General features: G+C 42.5%; 1 protein-coding gene across 1 annotated transcript; it reads left to right on the top strand.

The window, feature by feature from the left end:
* The first annotated feature begins 1,902 nt into the window (after window positions 1–1,902).
* On the top strand, window positions 1,903–10,642 carry lfng (LFNG O-fucosylpeptide 3-beta-N-acetylglucosaminyltransferase). The gene is made up of 8 exons (XM_017703206.2): window positions 1,903–2,420; window positions 6,721–6,769; window positions 7,410–7,512; window positions 7,618–7,771; window positions 7,893–7,978; window positions 8,083–8,248; window positions 8,374–8,459; window positions 9,058–10,642. Exons 1-8 carry the CDS (start codon window positions 2,004–2,006, stop codon window positions 9,122–9,124), a joined length of 1,128 nt encoding a protein of 375 aa, XP_017558695.1. The 5' UTR covers window positions 1,903–2,003; the 3' UTR covers window positions 9,125–10,642.
* Window positions 10,643–19,235: the final 8,593 nt, after the last annotated feature.

Genomic DNA, 19,235 nt, shown 5'->3' on the forward strand with positions numbered 1-19,235 from the left:
TAGCAGTGCCATCTTTAAAACCCCACCCACAGTACACAGTTTGATCTGATTGGCTTTGGCAGAGGGAGCAGGATCGTCACCAGCAGCTGCCGAGCTGTCTGCAGAGCTCGCTGCCGGGGTCACAGCCGCTTCCCTGTGCAAGAGCAGCCATTTCAATAACAAGCGCCCGGGAATGCGCAAGTGTTTAAAGGCCCATAAGGTCAGCTGTGAAGAATTGATCATGCCATGCAAGCAAAGGGCCTGCCTGCCAAACTTGTCTGAATGTGAAAGGGCTGTCGCTGAAAAGTGGCGGGAGTTTGACTTGAGGAAAAGTCTTTTGAGAGCAATGCTCACATGTTGCAAGTAAAGGCAGCTTAACTCAGTAACAATAACATACTTAAATGTTAAAACTTTCAGGCTACAGATTAGTGATGTACATTGAATGCCTTTATATGTGACAAGCCTGTGTTGCCACATTTCTTGGAAGCAGATTATTACCAGAAACACCTGCAGACAGTGCATGCGCATGGGCAACGCATACGAAGAGCAATAAAGAGCAATAAATCTTTGAAAGTTGACACCCACTCACTCTTTATACCCAACTGTCAACCGGATACAAGGGCAAAAGCTAAACTGTCATGCTGTCCACCTGCAGAGTTGTTTTTCCTAGACAAGAATTTCTAAATAGATTTTTAGCACTTACAGCACCTGCTTTACTGTCTTTATATGCAGCATGAGGATGGCCAAGATTTTGATCTGCACAACAAACAGGATTGGTTCTTTAGCCAACTGTTATTGCCTAATGCACTGCAGGCCTAACTACAGAACATGACAAAGAGCATGCAGCGCTTTTTGGTGACTAATAAAGCAAGTAGGATGTCCTGTGAACATAACGTTTCACTCATAGTGAAGACTAGACGTTTGGAAAAAAGCACAGCATGAGCTGCATTCTGTTGTTGTGATACCATCCCTGCATGCCACAAGAAGGGTCTGTTTGCTAGGACGCCTCTAAGGAGTTAATTTTGCCCCAAAGGTTTCAAATAAAATAATAAAATGGTCAAAATGTCAAAAATATGTGGCGAATGTAAATAATGTCAGTTAAAATTCATCTTTCAAAATGATTATTAAAGCTAATTGTTTTCACTCCTTTTTATGTAAATATATTATTAAATTTGCCAGTTTGTGCACTCATATCTCTTTCAGTCATTGCTGATATATTTACCGCTTCTTGAATCACCCTTTGGCTTTTGAAATCTTTCATGATCTGAATTTCAGTAGATATGGATTATAATGATTACAGTTGAATGCCCCCTTCTAAGACCCGGCCCTTGTGAAAATGTGCCGAAGGTCTGAAGCAAAAGAAGCCAAAAAATATCCCATAAGACTCACTGAATTAAAAAGACTGAATGAAAAGACTGGCAGCATGAATAAAACATTTATATTAAAAAAAAACTGTGAAAATGAGCAGCATTTTTGAGAAATTAAATGTAGTAGCTGTCATTATCAACTTCTGGCACAAAGTTAACTCCATACAGCCCTCCCTCCTCCCCCCAGCACTTACTCCCCACTAAAGCTCCCTCCACCAACTGTGGATTAGCCGCTCCTCCCATTTACAACCATCGCCACCAGCGTCACTTTATTTCCCACCCGTATTCTGACAAAGCCCGTCCCCCGTCGCTGTTATTGGCTGGTAGTTTGCGCTCGCGAGCAGAAACGCCTCTCATGGCTTGAACGTGCCTGCCAGTGAGAGGGAGGTGCTCGCTGCCCCAAATCAGGAGGCGGGGCCTTCCGGAAAATGGGTGGAGAGAAAAAATCCCGACCCAATCTCACAGCACGATGCCCCTGCTGAGACCGCCCACGGGGCGTGGCCTTCCACACGCGCAGTTTATAAAAAACCCTCTTGGCCACAATGAGGAGTTTTCCCCGACAATTAAACGGGACGGTCGCGGCCCATGACAGCGTTGGTTCGGAGGCCCGTCTAGATTGATGCAGTGCCTTCGTGTTAGAACCGCAGGCGTGTCGACATGTTGAAAAGCCACAGCAGAAAGACTCTGCTCTCTGCAGCAGGCGCGAGCGTCACTTGCCTCGCGCTGCTCCTGCTGCTCGCGCAGCGCCAGAGGAGCGCGACTGAAGGCGCGCGGAGGGAGAGAGAGGTCGGCCTGCGCTCGCTGCAGAGTCTGGGAGAAGCGGGCACGGAAGACGGGATTCAGAGTGAGCAGGCCGGCGGGAAGAGGGGCTTTTCCGCGTACTTCTCCAAGCTGACTCGAAACAGGAGGGAGGCGGAGAAGCCCGGCGGCGCAGCGGGCGCGACGTCCAGCCCGCCGCCCGCTGAGAACATCAGCGCGGATGACATCTTCATCGCCGTCAAAACCACCAAGAAGTTCCATAAGTCCAGGTTGGAGCTGCTGCTTGACACTTGGATTTCAAGGAACGTGCAGCAGGTGAGCACGGGCTCAATTGCCTTTGATCTCTTTTCTTTTTTTAAACCTGCCGTTGTCATGGTGACCGAAATGCGCTGTTTACTCTTGCTAATGAAGTCTTTCAGTCAGCTGAGATCAAAAGCGTCTCTGTTTTAAAGTTTTAAGTCAGACTAAACTTGATCAGGACAGACACATGACGTTTGCTTTGATCCTGAATGCTTGGCTCATCTTTGCGTCTGTGAGGCTCTGTAAACCCATTTAAAGTGTGAACTTTGCATCTCAGTAACAAATAGGGCCACATTATGTCCCAGCATGATGTCTACTTAGGCACTATGAATGTTTAGAGTGCCTTTAGTTATTTTTCCCTGCCTGCACCCCTGAGACACAGAGGGAGAACAGCTTGGAAGCCCCCCTCATCTCCTCTGCTCCTCCGTCTCCCTCCCCCAGCCATCGTCCCCATTGTTTGGGGTTGTCCCTGTGAATGCACTGGGCCAGGGGATGCATCGTGGCTGCGGCCTCAGGGCTGTCCCCCTTCCAGGGCTAACAAAGCATCTTTCTGAAAGGGGAAGAAAAGCTTTTTCCCAGCCCTTTGCCTAACACTCTCCATGGGAACCTGGGAGTTGTGGCAGTGGCTGGGTCACGCGATCCAAACGGTGGGAAAAAGAAGGGCTTGGTTGAGGCGATGCTGCAAGGGAGGGGGTAATGGACACAAAAGCACAGCATCTGTAGGCAAGTTTCAGCACTCTGAGCAGCATGCTGAGTGGCACACATAGTGTGAAAACGGGGCCCTGAGAACCAGGCCCCCTTTACGGTGGGCAACAAAGGCATCCGCAGCACCTCGACAGGACAGAAAGCGGAGCAGTCAAAGTGATTTTATCCACCACCCAGAGTAGTCACGCGTAGTTTAGCAAAAGTCAGGTTAATTCGCCTCGGGCACTGTCGATTTGAGGCAGTTTCTTACCCTGTTCAAAACACTGCTGCTTTCATTATTGTCATTTTAATGTTGCAAACATGGTGGTAGCTATCTACCATCTTCTCTTTAAGTCTCTCCCTCACTCTTATCTTCTCTCCTCCTCGTCTCTCTCTGAGCACTAAGGACATGATCTCTATGTTGCCAGGAACATCAAAATGCAGACAGATTAGTCATAGGCCTAGCAGGTTCTCCTTGGCCTGGGAGTAGCTGGCTGAATAAGAGTGGGCGCATAGATTTTTTTTTTTTTTTTTTTTTTAAAAGCTCATTTTTCTTCTCTTCCACAAAGTCATATCTCACTGCTTGTTCTGTAGAAGTTCCCAGGCTCATCAGGTCATAGTTTTCAAAACAGGCTCTACATTCCCAGAGCCTCTTCTGTACATTGGTTGATGTAAGTTAAGTCGACGGCAGGGAGAGTTAACAGCAGGACTTTAATTGGGGCAGCTGCTTGAGAGAACTGCAGTCATAAAAGACCAACACAAACCCCGAATACAAGTGGGAGTTCCTGGAGGATGGGTGCCAGGTGGCTGGGCCTCAGAGAACAATAGGTCCAGCTCTAATGCCAGCCATATGAATCCCTGCATTCCCAGTGTGTAAATATGGGCATCCGGGCTGAGGTTATTTCAATATTCTGCTCCGCAACACCTGAGCATGCTAAATCCCAGTAATTGTCATCTGAACTGCCTGGGGATTAGCCCAAGGTCTCTGGTGCACCAGTTGGCCTCCATCCACAATAGCTGGCACCAAATAAGTGTTTGAAGGGGGCCAAGCATTGTTTGAGGTGCAGCATGGGAACTAAGTGGCATATGTCAATGGGAGGCTACCAGCTTGACTAGCATGATAAACAGGGTCATGTGGGCCCTGGGCCGTATCTAGCTTCAGTCTCTGGTCATGCACTCCATGCAGCTCTCTGTGGGTGTATAACAGCTCATTCTGAGATGTAAATAGAGGAGGTAGATTCGCTGAGTCTAGGTCAGCCAAATTCTGAGCTAAAATAGACATCAGACTTTAGATATCACACCACTGTCTTCTCAGAAGTCTTAAATAGAAACTGCAGTGTTTCACAGGTATTGTTCTTTAAATGCAATGCAAGCCTTTTTTTTATCACAATAGGGCAGATAAACTGTCTAAATGGTTTTTGATGAGTCAGTTACTTTGAATAGCTTATAACCTTTTGGTTTGATCCACTGCTGTTTAGGTTGTTTCACGCTGCTGCTCTTGGCTTCCGGTGTTTCTCTAAGTTTCCCCCCTTGAACAATACAGCTTCCCCAGCAAGCGAGCTCTGCAACAATATGTGAAGAGAACCGCCTGTTATGCTATCCGGTGTCCAGTTACACAGACAGGTCCAGAATGCCATAAAGCTCGACTGCTTCCATTATTTAACACACAGTTCTACCTGGACTACCCGTGCTTACCAGGGTGTGGGTGGAATGCCCAGGTAGTGATTACTGTATTAATCCTGTCCTGTTGTATTAAATAAAGGGAGGGGAGTGGTGAGGCTAGTGGGAGTCTGTGGTTTGCCCTGGCATAGACAGGAAAGTGGCCTGTGCGGGTGGTTAATGGAGGGAGGAGCGCCTATTTGTTTCCTTCCCGGAGAGCTGGAGACAGCCAGCCAGGCTCCATGCTCTTACACTCTTTACCCTCATGCCAGCTCATGCATTGGGGGGGGGGGTTGCTCTCCAGTGTCCCCTTGCACAGAACCCCCTAAAACCTCCAAGACTTTCTTGCTTATGTGAAAATTTTCTAACAAGAGCTTTTTAGTTTCCACCAGAAGAGAAAAAGCAGGCGATGAATCACTGTTTGGTGTCTGCCATGTGATTTTCTTTTGATAATTGCATAGTTCAGATAAAGGGAGAAGCAAGAACAAAGAGCTGGCTATGTGGAACCGCTCTTTAGTTAACCACCACAGCTGTATGCAAATGTGGGCAAACATATTTCCAATTTCCCCCCAGCAAGAGCTTTACCCAGCTTGAAAACACTCCACATTGTTCAGTCTTCAATGAATGCTGGGAAGGGGTGAGGGGGGTGTTGATGGGAGAGAATAAGGGGTAAATGGCCACACACACACAGACAGGGGCTCTAATATACTAATCAGCTCTGAGGTTTCTTTCCTGTTCTCTGGTCTGGCTGTGGCTAGCCACTGCTGGCAGCTGCTTGTGTGATTAGGCCAGCCTTTCAAGGGAACTGGGCCCAAACAACATTGGCCAAATGATCCTTCAGCGGCCTTAACCGCCAGAACGTCGCTATACAAACAGAGGCAGCGGGCAGTGGCCTTCTGCACCCTGCGCTGAACATCTGCTCAAAGTTTGCTCTGCAAACCAATCAAACAGACTTTGGCAGCCATGAAGGTTAAAAGGAAAAAAAAGCCACAGAAATGAGTTTGCATGCTTTTGTGTGTGCAAAAGAGGACGGTTGACAAAAGCCAGTTTTGGCATGAGTTCAAGCTGCTTTTGACATCTTGAGTGTAAAAAGTGGAGTCAATTGGGCCACTGTTTGTGGGTGTGGGTTTAGGAGGCCATAGGCATAGAGGCCTGTTCTGACACGTGGCTGAGATAAAGCATCAGGCGGCAGGTGCCGTCTCACCTGAGTTGCAGTGTAAACAAGTTAACGGCAGTGTGCGAGGCTGATGCCAGGATGTTCTCTTTCATCAGCCTGTGTGTGAGGAGTGTGTCGGAGAGGCCCTTCTTTTTGAGCCCGGCCTGCCGTCGCCTTGCACCTGCTCTGTCTTATCCACCACAAAAAAGCTCCTAATCCAGCCCCCTTCTCCTCCCACCATTCTCCATTTAACAAAACAGCGGAGGCTTGCACGTCACTCGGACTGCTACACTAAGTCTTGAGGCACAATGGCATAATGTCTTATCTTGACCTGCGCATTCTGTGGACTGGTTAGAGGAGAATGAAACTTGAAGGAGTGCTTTTTTTGACTTGTGGATTAATTTCATTCTAGCATTTGCATGTGTGAAGTAGATTTGACGTGGGAGGGGGGTCATGGGGAGGTGTTGGGGGTGAATGGGGTAGCCTGCTCCCCCCTTTTTGTTCTGTGTCTGGGATGCTTTGGGGTTCCAGAGCAGTTGCCATGGCAAGCTTGGAAAAGCAGCAACAAGGGCTCTTTTATTCAGGGGGGTTGAGTTTGGCTTGTTTAACTGAATGAGTTTTCCATGGCGTAAATCGGCAGACAATGGGTCCCAATCAGTCCTGCATGAGATAAATAGCAGGCAAAGACACATTTAGACCAGGCCTGGAACGCACTAGTTCCTGTGCAGTTCTTGGCTCTGTTGCACTAGCTGGGCTCTTGATGGACCATCATTGGACTGCACAAAAATTTCTGACCATCTTGTTTTGTTTCCACAGACGTACATCTTCACAGATGGTGAGGATGAAGAGCTGAAAAAGAAAATGGGTGAGCACACAACCTTGATGCCAACATCACAAGCTAAGCAAGAGGCTAACATTCTTGCTTTGAAACATCCATAGTTAAAGTGAAACCAGGCCTAAACCACTCGAACATCTTGCAGTAAGCTGCAGCACTGTCAGACAGCTGGTTCAAAAGGTTTTCCTGCTTTTTGACCCAGGTAATGGTTAGACACAGCAAAATGTAAAACATGTTAACAAAACTCAATGTATTAAAACATTCAGTTCTTCTGAGGTTTACAGGCAAGTTTAAACATGCACTAGCAAAAGAGCAAAAAGAAATAAACAGCACATAAATAAAAAAGAAAATACATAAAACAAGATTATGGCATTTACTCTGCTACTTACTGTGCAGCTACTTTACAGTGGTTGTTTACAGGCTCTAACTGTTGGTCTTTTTGTGCTACGTGCAGCTGTTTAGTGTCAAGTATTGACTAAAACTAGTGATTACTCATAATATGGAGTAAAATGTATTGTGAATTGGTTTATCACTGTCATGATTTAGCACTATAATAACTTGCAGTCATATTGGTCCTCCCACCTTAGTGTCAATATATTAGTATACCAATATAATATTAATCCAACACTAAGGTTGTTTGTATACTGACTGCCTCCTCTGCTCTCTACAGGAAGCCATGTCATTAACACCAACTGCTCTGCTGCACACAGCCGCCAAGCTCTGTCTTGCAAGATGGCTGTGGAGTACGACAAGTTTATTGAGTCAGGCAATAAGTAAGTGTCCTAAAAGTCTTACTGCAAACATGCTGACTGGACAAGCATGTGGACTTCTCAGAACTCTTTGTATGCATACCGTTAACAAGATCCTGTTGTGTTTAGGTGGTTCTGCCACGTGGATGACGATAACTATGTGAACATGAAGACCCTTGTCCAGCTGCTCTCTCAGTACCCTCACACTCAAGACATGTACATTGGCAAACCCAGCTTGGACCGGCCCATTGAGGCCACTGAGAGACTTGGGGACAACAAAATGGTAAGCGAATAAAGAACATTAGAGCTTTAATAGCATAAAGAAAATGCGTTATTTTCTTCTTACCTCAAATTTGGTGTGTTGCCAGGACTTAGTGTTTTGTTTTTTTTTTTCTTGTTTTCAGCGGCCTGTTAATTTCTGGTTCGCCACCGGAGGGGCGGGTTTCTGTGTGAGTCGTGGTCTAGCTCTGAAGATGAGCCCTTGGGCAAGGTATGAATAAATTACATCTTTTGCTTGGCCCTCCTGTACAGACATTTTGTAGTTTTTTCCTTCTAAAAGCCCAAAAATTGAGCCAAATTTCTGTTGTATTCTAGTGGTGGTCATTTCATGAACACTGCGGAGAAGATCCGTCTCCCTGACGACTGCACCATCGGTTACATCATCGAGTCAGTTCTGGGGGTTCCGCTTACCCGCAGTAACCTGTTCCACTCACATCTGGAGAACCTGCAACAGGTGTCCAGATCAGAAGTACACAAACAGGTGAGGCTGCAATTCTGATTAAAAACTAGCCACTTTCAAGTTCTGAGAAGGTGACCTGTTGCTGTATTTGGACATATAAATAATAATTGTAATTTAATTAATTTTCCTTTATGCATCTGTTTCAGATTACATTGAGTTATGGAATGTTTGAGAACAAGAGGAATATCATCAACATGAAAGGGGCTTTCTCAGTTGAGGAGGACCCATCCAGGTAAGAGTCCTTCAAGCCTTGCGGATATTACATGGTTACCAGAAGTTCTAGACAAGAGGATATTTAAATATGCCCTTTAAATTACAAAATTTAAAACACTAGGAAGCTTTTCAGGCAATGGACACCAAACCTCCTCTTTGAGATCTACTTTCTTTTGAGTTTAGTTCCAACCTGCATGTAAAATGCTGCACTCTCCTTACCCAACACCATGGCATTTCATCCAGCCAATTAAGGACTTCTAAGGAAGTTATATATCTAGAGCGTTGTAGATTGTGATTGGAACTAGATTCTGCAGGAAGGTAGACCTCTAGGATTAGGGTTGGCAACCAGTGTCTTAACCCTAAGGGTCTGTATGGGGTCTTAATAAGTGTATTAATGTAGCCTATTATATTTTATCTGGAAATGAACTACATCTTTGAATTTAATAAATTACTTGTTTCTGTGCATAGAGCTTACTGGTCAATAAGTAGCCTACAGTGTTTTCGGTATACACTAATTCATAGTAATTACTGTGTAATAAGTCTTAAGATGAACAACGGAATAAGTCTAACGTTCAAGGGCTTAATTCACCATCTCTCCTCTGTTCTCTCTCTTACAGGTTTAAGTCTGTGCACTGTCTGCTCAATCCAGACACTCCGTGGTGTCCTCCACAGGTTGCCTATTGAGGTGACCAGCTCCTCTCTTGTATCCTCGTCTCAGCTGTGCCTCGGTATCTGAAAGGCACCTGGGACCAGTGTGGTATTGGCCCGTGTGGCTGCTGTGTTTTTGCTGCAGTGGAACATGGCCTCTCGTGTGTTTTTTCTTATTGGGCTGCTGTGCGGCCCGCCTTTGAATGCTTCCTTTCTGCCTGGTGCCTGAGCTTCCGGTCTGCTCTCAGCACCAAGCTTCGCAGGCAATCAGCTGTGCTTTACGTCCTTCATGTTGCTTGTTATCCAATTTGCAATTCTCATAGAATGTGCATTTATATCACTTCCAAGCCGTTTTTGCCAGCTTTACATGCTTTGTTCGTATTATGTGTTTTTTTTTTTTTTTTTTTTTTTCCCCATCCCATTTTCCAAATGCTATTCAGGATTATCCAGTTCTTTCCCTCAGGTTGGATTTAATGGCCTAGAAAGAGGGATTTATTTATGTATGGGTGCTTTTGTCTTTTTTTTTCTTTTTTTTCTCACGACTCCGGACAGAATAACAAGATGAAGTTTAATTCCGTTGTTAATTTCATTTTCAGTTACAGTGTTATATCATTGTTACTTTTATGTAATATAATAACATTATGATATTTTAAGATGTGCTGGCAATAGGCAATTTTCCTTATGTGCCATCAGGTTATATGAATCTGTGGTATGTTGGGATAAAGCACTTTTCTCCCTTACTGATCTGAAAATGATGATGACGGGATTCATAGCTGTGTGATATAATATAAGCCCCCCAAACCTTTAGATTTTATTATATTTAATGCCATTACTTGCATTCAATCAATCTTGGCATATAGTTTTGAGGTTTTGATATGACATCTCAATCTGTTAGCTTTGCTCTGAAATATATTTAATGGAAAGTTGCACAGCTTGATTTGAACTGCTTGTTGCTTGTGTGAAGTCCCCCTTGCAAATGTTTACATGTCCTTCAAGAGTAGAGCTTGCCTTAGTCACCCACTGCTCCATAGACTATAATGTGCATGTTACTCATTTTTAATGTTGGGCAGCTATAATGTAGTGCAGTCATTATGGAGTTTCACCTTCCAGATAGTCTGCCATCTGGGCATCACTGTACCCTCTTAAAGCTTGCAGATCTTATCACTTCACACAAGCAACAGCAGTGTTCTATATACAGAGAACAGCTTTCTCTGTGTGGAAATGACCCATATTGGGTGCACTGTATCTTATTTTAAAGCAGTATTTATTTACTGTGCCATGTTTAAATGATTGTATTTGTACATTATGGTTTAGATGGTATGTGCTTTTTTCACCTGTGGATCAGACATGGTTCTGATCACTTCTCGGTTGTTTTTTGTATTGCATTGAATTGTCCTAATGGCTGTAATTTATACTCCAGTATCTGGATTCTCCAATTGTTCAAATGCCTGTCTCTCAGGGAGCCGTGTCCTGACTAAGTTACCACAGGTGCCGCTGTGGTAACTCTGCATTTTTAGCTTTCAAATAAAACAGCATACTCGCTGAGAAACTATACATGCGTCTCTATTGTTTTGCCTTGGTTGTCATTCCACACCTCCACATTAAATTCACATTTAAACAATCCCGGTAAATATGTGGTCAAATGGACGTTTTTATATGACGCAGCGAGCTAAAGAAAATAATCCAACATTTCACAAGCCTGCATCAACATTACTTGGAATTTCTTTTAGTTGAATTATGAAGAGGGAAAACAAAGCCCTAGGTCATTCCAAGTACTGGAAGTGACCCAGCACATTCAGATTGTGCTAATGGGGCCCACTCAAGTGCAAACTTCCTTACAGGAATGTTTATTATTCCACTTTATTATTTGTGAAAAGTCTTTGTGGCAGAATGTTGCAAAATAAATCCATAGACAAAAAAGCAATCATCTATAACTGTCGTGCAAAAGTTTGTACACCCCAGTCAAATGACAGATTTCAGGGAAAATATAAATATAAAACATCCTCTACATAGAACACACTTTTGCGTACATTAATGCACAGTTGCTGTTTATTTGCTGAATTTACCCGTTTAAAATTAAAACATGCTGAAAGTGCTGTATGCTCACATGAATCTTGTCATCTGTCAGGTCTCACTTTTTGCCTGTTTCAAGCAAAGTTCTCTATCAGTGCCTCCAGTTTCCAGTCTCATAGCACAGATAATGTCAACAAACAAAAATTGAGCCAAGGCCCCCCTCACCACATACTGGAGATTATAGATCTTGCGAGAGCTTTATTTTGACAGGAAGCCTTTCCACTCCTTCTTGACCAGCACTCCATATACCATTATTGGGGTCATATTTTGATATGGCTGCAATAATAGCATCTTCAATTCCACATTAACTCCAGTATTCGTTGGGCTTGTGAATGCTATTGTTTTCAAGCCAATCCAGATCAAAGAGATTTGGTTTCTGACATAACCACATTTTATGAGGACATAATGCTGTAATGGACTTGTTCTTCTTAAGCCACTCTCTGCTTTCCCAGGAGCAGTGTGGGAGATTTCTGCATTCTTGTCCATTAGTCTGAGAGGAGCACAGTCAGAGACGTGCCTAAAAGCAGTCAAGTTAGCAAAACATCAGCCCAAATCATATTTCACACAGCATTAGTACAAAGATCTAACAGCTTCTGCTTGTCATGTGTGGCTGTGAATGGGGAAGGCAGACTTTAGCAGCTATGTCGGCTGGGGACAGAACATCAGACACATTTGGGTTAGTCTCCTCACCCACAACATGGAGACAGACCAAAGTAGTGATTATGGGCTCTGGTTCATTTTGCATGGTGATGCCTTCAGAAGTTTTGATTAGAGGCTGTTCTGAGAACTTTAGCACCTCTGAACTGGTGCTTGGCTGAGTGGAACAAGATACGCTCTTGTTTTATGCTACAGGTTGTGTAAAGAGTAGCTGACCAGAGTAGACAACTATTGTGTGACAGAAAGCCTGGACACAGAGATAACACCCAGACCAAAATACTGCAGAGATGCTTATCAGTTAAGAACAAACAATGACGCCTCACACGTACACACTTTTTTATATAATGTCAGAACACAGGGTCATACACATGTTCTATAGGGCAGGGTTTCTCAACCACAGGGCCGAAGGCCACCAAAGCACCCTTTTGTGGTCCTTAGACTTATACTGGGGAGGGGGGCAGTGGTCTGTAGTAGGCCTGTGATGGCATTTTGTCATAAAAATCATTAACACTGCCTCAACAGTAACAATGACAGTTAACAACATTAACGCAAGCCCCGCATTAAGAATGCACAAAGGCAGCTTCATAATTCTTTTGCCCTTTGCTTCCACATATCACTGTGCAGAACATTTCCCAAAAATTACATTTTTAAGCAAAAAACATTGAGTTTTGTGTTTTAGTGGGCCTTCATGCTTTCTAGTGATAAACAGGTGGGCCTTGAAATGGAAAAGATTCAGAACCCCTGCTATATGGTATATGACTAAATGAAAAACAAGGTCATCATGGAAAATATAAAGTAGCTCCTTAACCAGCAGATTTTAGATTTTAGTCAAACATGAAGAGAGAAGGGTTTTATTGTTTTATTAATAGTCTCAAAATTTTGTCTCCTAAATTCACATTACTCCGAAACCAAGTCAACATAATTTTAATGATGTTAAGGCAACACATAAAAATTAAAAATTTCACCAGACAACTATGTAACCGCGTGCTAGCCAATAGGAGAGAGTTTGGGACTTCAGTCAGTGACATCAGTAACAATAACAAGCACTATTCCTTGCTATGATGAAATTCTGGAAATAAAGGATTGTAGGATATTATAGATAATGACTGTGTCCTATATGACAAAGTTTTGCATTTGCTTGAATTTAAGCCGTTGTAAATAACTAAAAATGTTGCATTTACTTGTTTTTAAAAAAAATGAAACTTAGCAGGCCAAGACAGTCAGACACTGCCGAGCAACAAACAAGCAATGCCTGCTTACTAATGCATTTGTTTTTTGACAGCCTTGATAGACTGGGTGTTATCTCTTTTACCACCAGAGAGGTCTCCAAACACCCACATCTTATAAAGTGTAGCTTTAGAATTTTAAGCTTAGAGATTTTGCATGTTTCTCACCAATTCTTTTAAATAAAGTCATTTTTTCTGCCCTCGTCGGACATGCAAACATGTCCATGAGGAACAAAAAGGAAAATACAGGGGGATCCATGTATTTCACGTATTTGCTTGTTTCTTGCTGCCTGCCACTATAGAAGCATGTATACAATTTAAAGGTTTATGGTATGAAAATTGTTTGGCGGGGCATTGCCTCACTATTACTGGGGCATGAAGATTGGTTGGTGGGGCATTGTCTCACCAAATTATACCCTGACACTGAGCAGAAACTCTGGTTATAAGAGTGGGCCAGTGGTGATCAACCTGATTTGAGATCCACAGGTCTACATGCTAATGACTGTCAACTGTGATTTAAATGAATGGTTTAAGTAGTCCAACAATGCATATGCGTGTGTACATTCAAAACTGAGAATCTCATTCGAGTTACTTGAAAATCCCTCTCCAGTCACCTCACCAAAGTTGACACCCTCTTTGTAAGTGTAGGCTTCAACCCCAGAAGCTAAACAGAAATGTTTTTGCGCTTTCAATACAAAATATATATATTGTGAAAGAGAGGATCATTTTGTTGGCTCTCACAATGTAGGTTAGCCTTGTGTTTACAGTAGTTTTCCTACAAAATCAGAATCCATCACAGGCTTCATCACACTTGTGCGCCGACATTGTGGATACACTCATACCACTGCCAGTTTTGTTCTGAATTTTGGCTATGCCACCCACCCACAGTAACCGTATGGTAGGACTGGCAGCGCAGAGAACGGCTTTAAGGGAACACAGTTCATTTCCGTTCTCATCCACCCTTTAAATTCTTATCTGTAATTAGTGCCTAGAGCTCTGTTATGACTGCTTCTGCAGCGATGCGTGAAACAGACGGACCACACAATGCCTTGGCTTTATCTGCCTGGGACAGGGGACGTTGTCTGGTCATTTATTTGACCTCACAAAAGGCCAGTAATTACTTCAGTAATATATGAGATACAGAGAGATTGCTTTAAGAGCTTGAGAAGATAATTTGATAGGAGCGCACTGCTTGGTTCCATGCGTTGCTTAACCACTTGGCCCTAGGCATATTATTCAGCAGTCAATCTAAATATGTATTATTCAATAACTTCTTTGAAATTAAAATGTAGGTTGTATAGATATGAGAGTGTAACTGCTGTATTTAAGTATTTAAGCTGTTGAGTTTAAGGGGTTAATTCAGTACTTACGCAACATACAGCCCATGTAAGCAATAGCAAATGACTACATTAAGAATTACAGTTTGTTTTGTTAGGAAGAAGAAAAATATTTGTTTTCACATGTTTCAGACAAACTGTGCCTTTTCTTGGAAAAAGGATGTCTATTTTCATTCTGACTCAGAAGGCTCTGGGAACCTCACACCTATTCAGCCTGGAAATTTCTGAATTCTCCCTACACTTCATCATGATGAACACACTATTTCTTCTACAAGAGGTAACAAACCATTTTAACTATATTCGTCCAGCAGGACTCTACCAACAGCAGTGCAACAGGAAACTGAACACTGAAACCCAGCCAACGGTGAGCTTGTTTATGAATGATAGTGATCAGAATCATGATAAGATCAACTTCCTGCTACTTTTCCAAACTCAAGAGAAATTGTCAATGCTGAACATGCATGGTCAGCATTTTGTACTCTTACTGTAAATTGCTGATGATTCATTTAACCTTTGCGCAGGTATGTGCATCAGTATTGGGAAGAGTGGAGCAGAAGTGTTTTTGTGGGTTTTTGACTCTGATAAGATGAATTTCGTTATAATTTTTTGCAGCACTAAGTCAGGAGAAAAAAAACCACTAAAATATGGTGTGCATGCACTGCTGTGTCACCATATAAAACTTGAAATAATCATTTAAAAATCAAGTGCAGCTGGTCAGATTTTAACGGGGGGTTTTCAGACCGTGTCATACGCCTTTATGTATTAACGGCACAAACATAGACTCAAAAAAAAAAAGTCCAGCTTGATAATTAGGTCTCAAATGCAAAATCAGCATTACACTGATGAATATCTGATGATAATACACAATTTGACTGAGTTCTCTATGAATTCTCTATCAACGTGCTCTCAATCATCAGATTCATACCCTCAGGGAAGGGGACTGAAGCACAACCAACATTGCATAATGCTCTTCCACACGTTGTGTGCAATAACACATTTTCCATCTGGGAGGCATCCAAACACCTAAATCTTAGAGCAGCTTTAACTCTCTGAGGTTGATGAACTGCGCAGAAATATGATTCATAAATGTCTTGATTCTGTAGTGTCGCCCCTTCAATACCATCTTATCATGAGATTGTACATGACTCACGTCCAGAGTTATAAGGCTATTAAGAGGAATTGAGACACTCTGGGAATCACTAAGGACTCACCTATCATGTCGAAAACCCTTCATTCTTCATTCAGTCGGCATCGGAGACACATGTGAAATGGCATGGAAACAGTTTACAGCTGCTGAAGTGCTTTTGGAAAGTAGCGATGAAGATAATGCAGCATTTTGATATGAAAAATGTGTATAATGATGTACGCAAGTGCATTTAAAGGCGAATTTTAGGAGATATGCTAAAATCGAAGAAAGGCCCTCAGACCTCAGAAGGCTAAAGGGCTTTTGTTTCAATCTAGAGCATGTTAAATTGTACTGTTTACTGTCACGTACTGTCCAGTGGAGCAACCATTTAAGCCTCCAACAAAACGAGCATGAAATCTCTTGTCTTTAGATGTCCTGCCAAAAAAATGACACAAATCATACTTTCTATCAGGTTTTATTGAGTTTATTTTGTAAATCTGTCCATTTGGCTACATCCATGCAGGAAGCAGGAAGCCGTGCTGCTGTATATTTAATAAAAACCACATGAAATGAGTTTTTATTCTGTTGCCACTTGGAACAGCACACATGTGACCCATTTTACATACGTGAAAAACCGGCTGGAAAAATGCTGTTTTCTTCCTTCGTGTTCCTCTACGAGATTACTTTAAACTTTCTGCTTCTGGGAAATCTAATACAGACGTTTACAAATGATTGGGATGTGCTGCTTTGTACTGTAAGCGGATCCAGAAATCAAACGTTATTTTTCATGTTTTAATTAAAAATAAAACACAGAGAGACACGCATCTGCACTCTGACTTTTTCTTTCTCGAAACAGAGAAGTAGCAGGGATTTGCAGGCTTAAACGATTGTCTCACTGGATTGTGTTTAAGATCAGTGAAAAGCTGCAGGGGAGTATTAACTTACTCCAAACTAAAGCACTCCATGAGGTCATGCTTTACATGATCATAAATATATTAATGGTGGGAGACATCCATTAGTCAGGCCTGGATTAGAACAAAGAACATAGTCAATCTTCAGTTGCTTGAATGTCATATGAACTAAATTCACTTGTCTCTTGCAACTAACTTGAATTTTTTTTTTGAAATGCAGATGCAACTATCTAAACTTGTAACACGTTTATTAGAACAACCAAACAAAATACAAACCACATACCACATGATCATGTGAGGCATTATGATTTCAACAAGTTTAACTGGACGGAAATATGAAGAATAAAACAGAGGATGGTTTCTTGGAGCCTTGTGACGGACTCACAACCTGTCCAGGGTGTATCCTGCCATCTGCCCAATGGTCACTGGGATAGGCTACTGCACCCCTCTGCGACCCAGTTTAGAAAATGTGTGTATGTGTGTGTGTGTGTGTGTGGTTTCTTTGAATAATGTTGCTTATTTGCTGGTAAATACAGTTTCATTTGCTAGTTAGCTAGCCAGGTGTTTGCTTGCATTAATCCTGCTGTGTTAGCCTGATACTCCCATCATCATGGAAAAAAGGAGAAAAACGGAAAAGAGAAAAGTTTTGTTCCAACAGCAACGGAATGTAGACTGGATGCTAATACAAATATATATCAAATTGAAAAATACCATCTACTCCTAGAAAACTAGGAGAAATAATGGCAATTATTTGATTATTTTTTAATTGCTTCAACATTATGTTTCACGCAACTTCCAATGTACAGTAACTAGTTGAGTTAATATCAAGCTATAGGCTGTGAAGAAAAAAGGGCTGGTCCCGCCAGTGGGTCTGTGAATGTTAAGGGGGAGGTTAAATCTATTAAACACTTGGGATTAGTGTGTAGCAAGTGACAAGCACCCTGTCTCCACCTCCCTGCAAGACCAGAGCGTCCAATTAATGGGCAACATGGTTGCTGCGGTTCTCAGTGCCAGAGCGCCGCTACAGCCCTCGCTGCCACAGGCTCAGGCTGTAATCCCCCTCAACATGTGCTCCAAGGCACTGAATGAGCTCCTCCTAATCCAGCTATCAGATAACCCCCTGCCCGAGTGCCTTTACAGCCCAAGCCAAAAGTCTCTGTCTCTGAGGACTGCCGCACAGCGTGGTGTTATCATCCTGCTATAACCTGTTGAGAGATGTCTCCTGGGTGTCCTGAGAATTAAGCGCTCATCAAACAGCTCATATGTTAATGAAGCTCATTCCTCTTTGCTAGAACACACAGAACAGCCCCTGCTTATACTGACCAAACACCAAGGCTAAGTAGCAATCGTGTATGCTTATTATAACTTGGTAAAACTGTTTTTTGTTCATGCAGGCAGTTCCTGTTTGTTTCAGGATGGTGATGCTTAATAGTTGCCTGGCATGGTAAATACAACAGTTATAAGTCCACAAATTTCTGACTCTACTGTTTACAAACAATGTAAGACAGAAACCAATTATTCAAGGCCTTTCAAAGGACGCTGACAGTTGGTTAGTGCATGCAGAGTCTCTGGCCACAATTCCAACATTCTGGAAAATTCAGTGATGGAGCTGTCTTTTTGTTGATTGTGGTGGTGGACAAATTACTTTCTGTACTTTCTGTACTCTCTGTACATTTTCTTTCATTCTGAAAACGTTGGAGAGTTTAGTTACCGTTGTTAAAGTGGAACTGCATTGCTTTTTTCCTGTGTTCAGAGTGGTTGGATGTGAAAAGGTTAAACTGTAGAGATTTTCTAGCGATACATTATTGACTATTACATGTGTCTTCTGAATTGTTATATCTTATGTTGATAATGGTAAAATAACGGTAAATCTGGAAAGGAAAAAAAAACTTTCTTTAGGGGCTGTTTTGCCCTGTATGTACTATTCTGCCATGAATGTATGTTTAAAAAGTACGTTTTAGGCCAAAATCTCAAAACGTCTGTTTCAGGCATCAGGCAATGTAATCTTGAGCACTTCACCTATCAGCTCTTTCAGAGGCATTACACTCCTTGGATGTCTGGTTCCAATTACTACTGTTGTGAAAAATTCTGACACTACATGTTTCTTTAGATTGGTACATTTCAATGCAAGCGCACCATGTTTTTTTCTTTATTATAGAGAATGGAGTTTTACATCACAGTGTCTTGCAGAAAGCAGTGGATTAAAAAGTAGAATATCTTGAAATGGAGTGATGAAAGTGAAAGTGGTAAAAGAACCAAAAAAACAGAAATGCTTAATAAAAGGACAGATGCTGAAAAAGTACATGTGCTTCATGACTGCTGGTTGGCTGGAAATCCCCAACTCTAAAATGTAAATAGTTAAGTTTAGAACTTCTGAAACTACGTACACGGCAAGAAAATGTGTCCTTACAACAGAGGCAACACTTCTGAGCTCCACGACTGAGATCCTGTTCTGCTTTCAGAGAAACGCACAATATTCACACCAACAGCAGTGACTCAGACTCAAAAAAGCAGGCTCTGAAACCACACTGATGAGAAAGATAAGGAGCACGCATGGCTAAATTCAGGCTGAAGCAGATGCTGTTCTGCAGGCTGGCTTCCTGTTCAGTACTATGAGCTAATAATGAGAGCTGTCTGTGAGGGTCATTTGGGTGGTGCATTAAGCAGTTACCAAAACAGACTTTCAGCCTGTGTTTATGTAGATCAATGTAGGTTTGGACATGTACCATCACTGTGGAGGCTACCTACTGTCCGAGCACTCTGAATAGCTAATCTTTCTGCCCTCCATACTGTAACCTCTTATCTCTGAAACTTCAC

The sequence above is a fragment of the Pygocentrus nattereri genome, chromosome 27, assembly GCF_015220715.1.
Source record: "Pygocentrus nattereri isolate fPygNat1 chromosome 27, fPygNat1.pri, whole genome shotgun sequence".
NCBI lineage: Eukaryota > Metazoa > Chordata > Actinopteri > Characiformes > Serrasalmidae > Pygocentrus > Pygocentrus nattereri.

Coding starts and splice junctions, on each gene's coding strand:
- lfng (XM_017703206.2), top strand. CDS start 2,004: ATGTTGAAAAGCCACAGCAGAAAGACTCTGCTCTCTGCAGCAGGCGCG. Junction 7,772..7,892: donor GACTTGGGGACAACAAAATG/GTAAGCGAATAA, acceptor TCTTGTTTTCAG/CGGCCTGTTAATTTCTGGTT. Junction 8,460..9,057: donor GTTGAGGAGGACCCATCCAG/GTAAGAGTCCTT, acceptor TCTCTCTTACAG/GTTTAAGTCTGTGCACTGTC.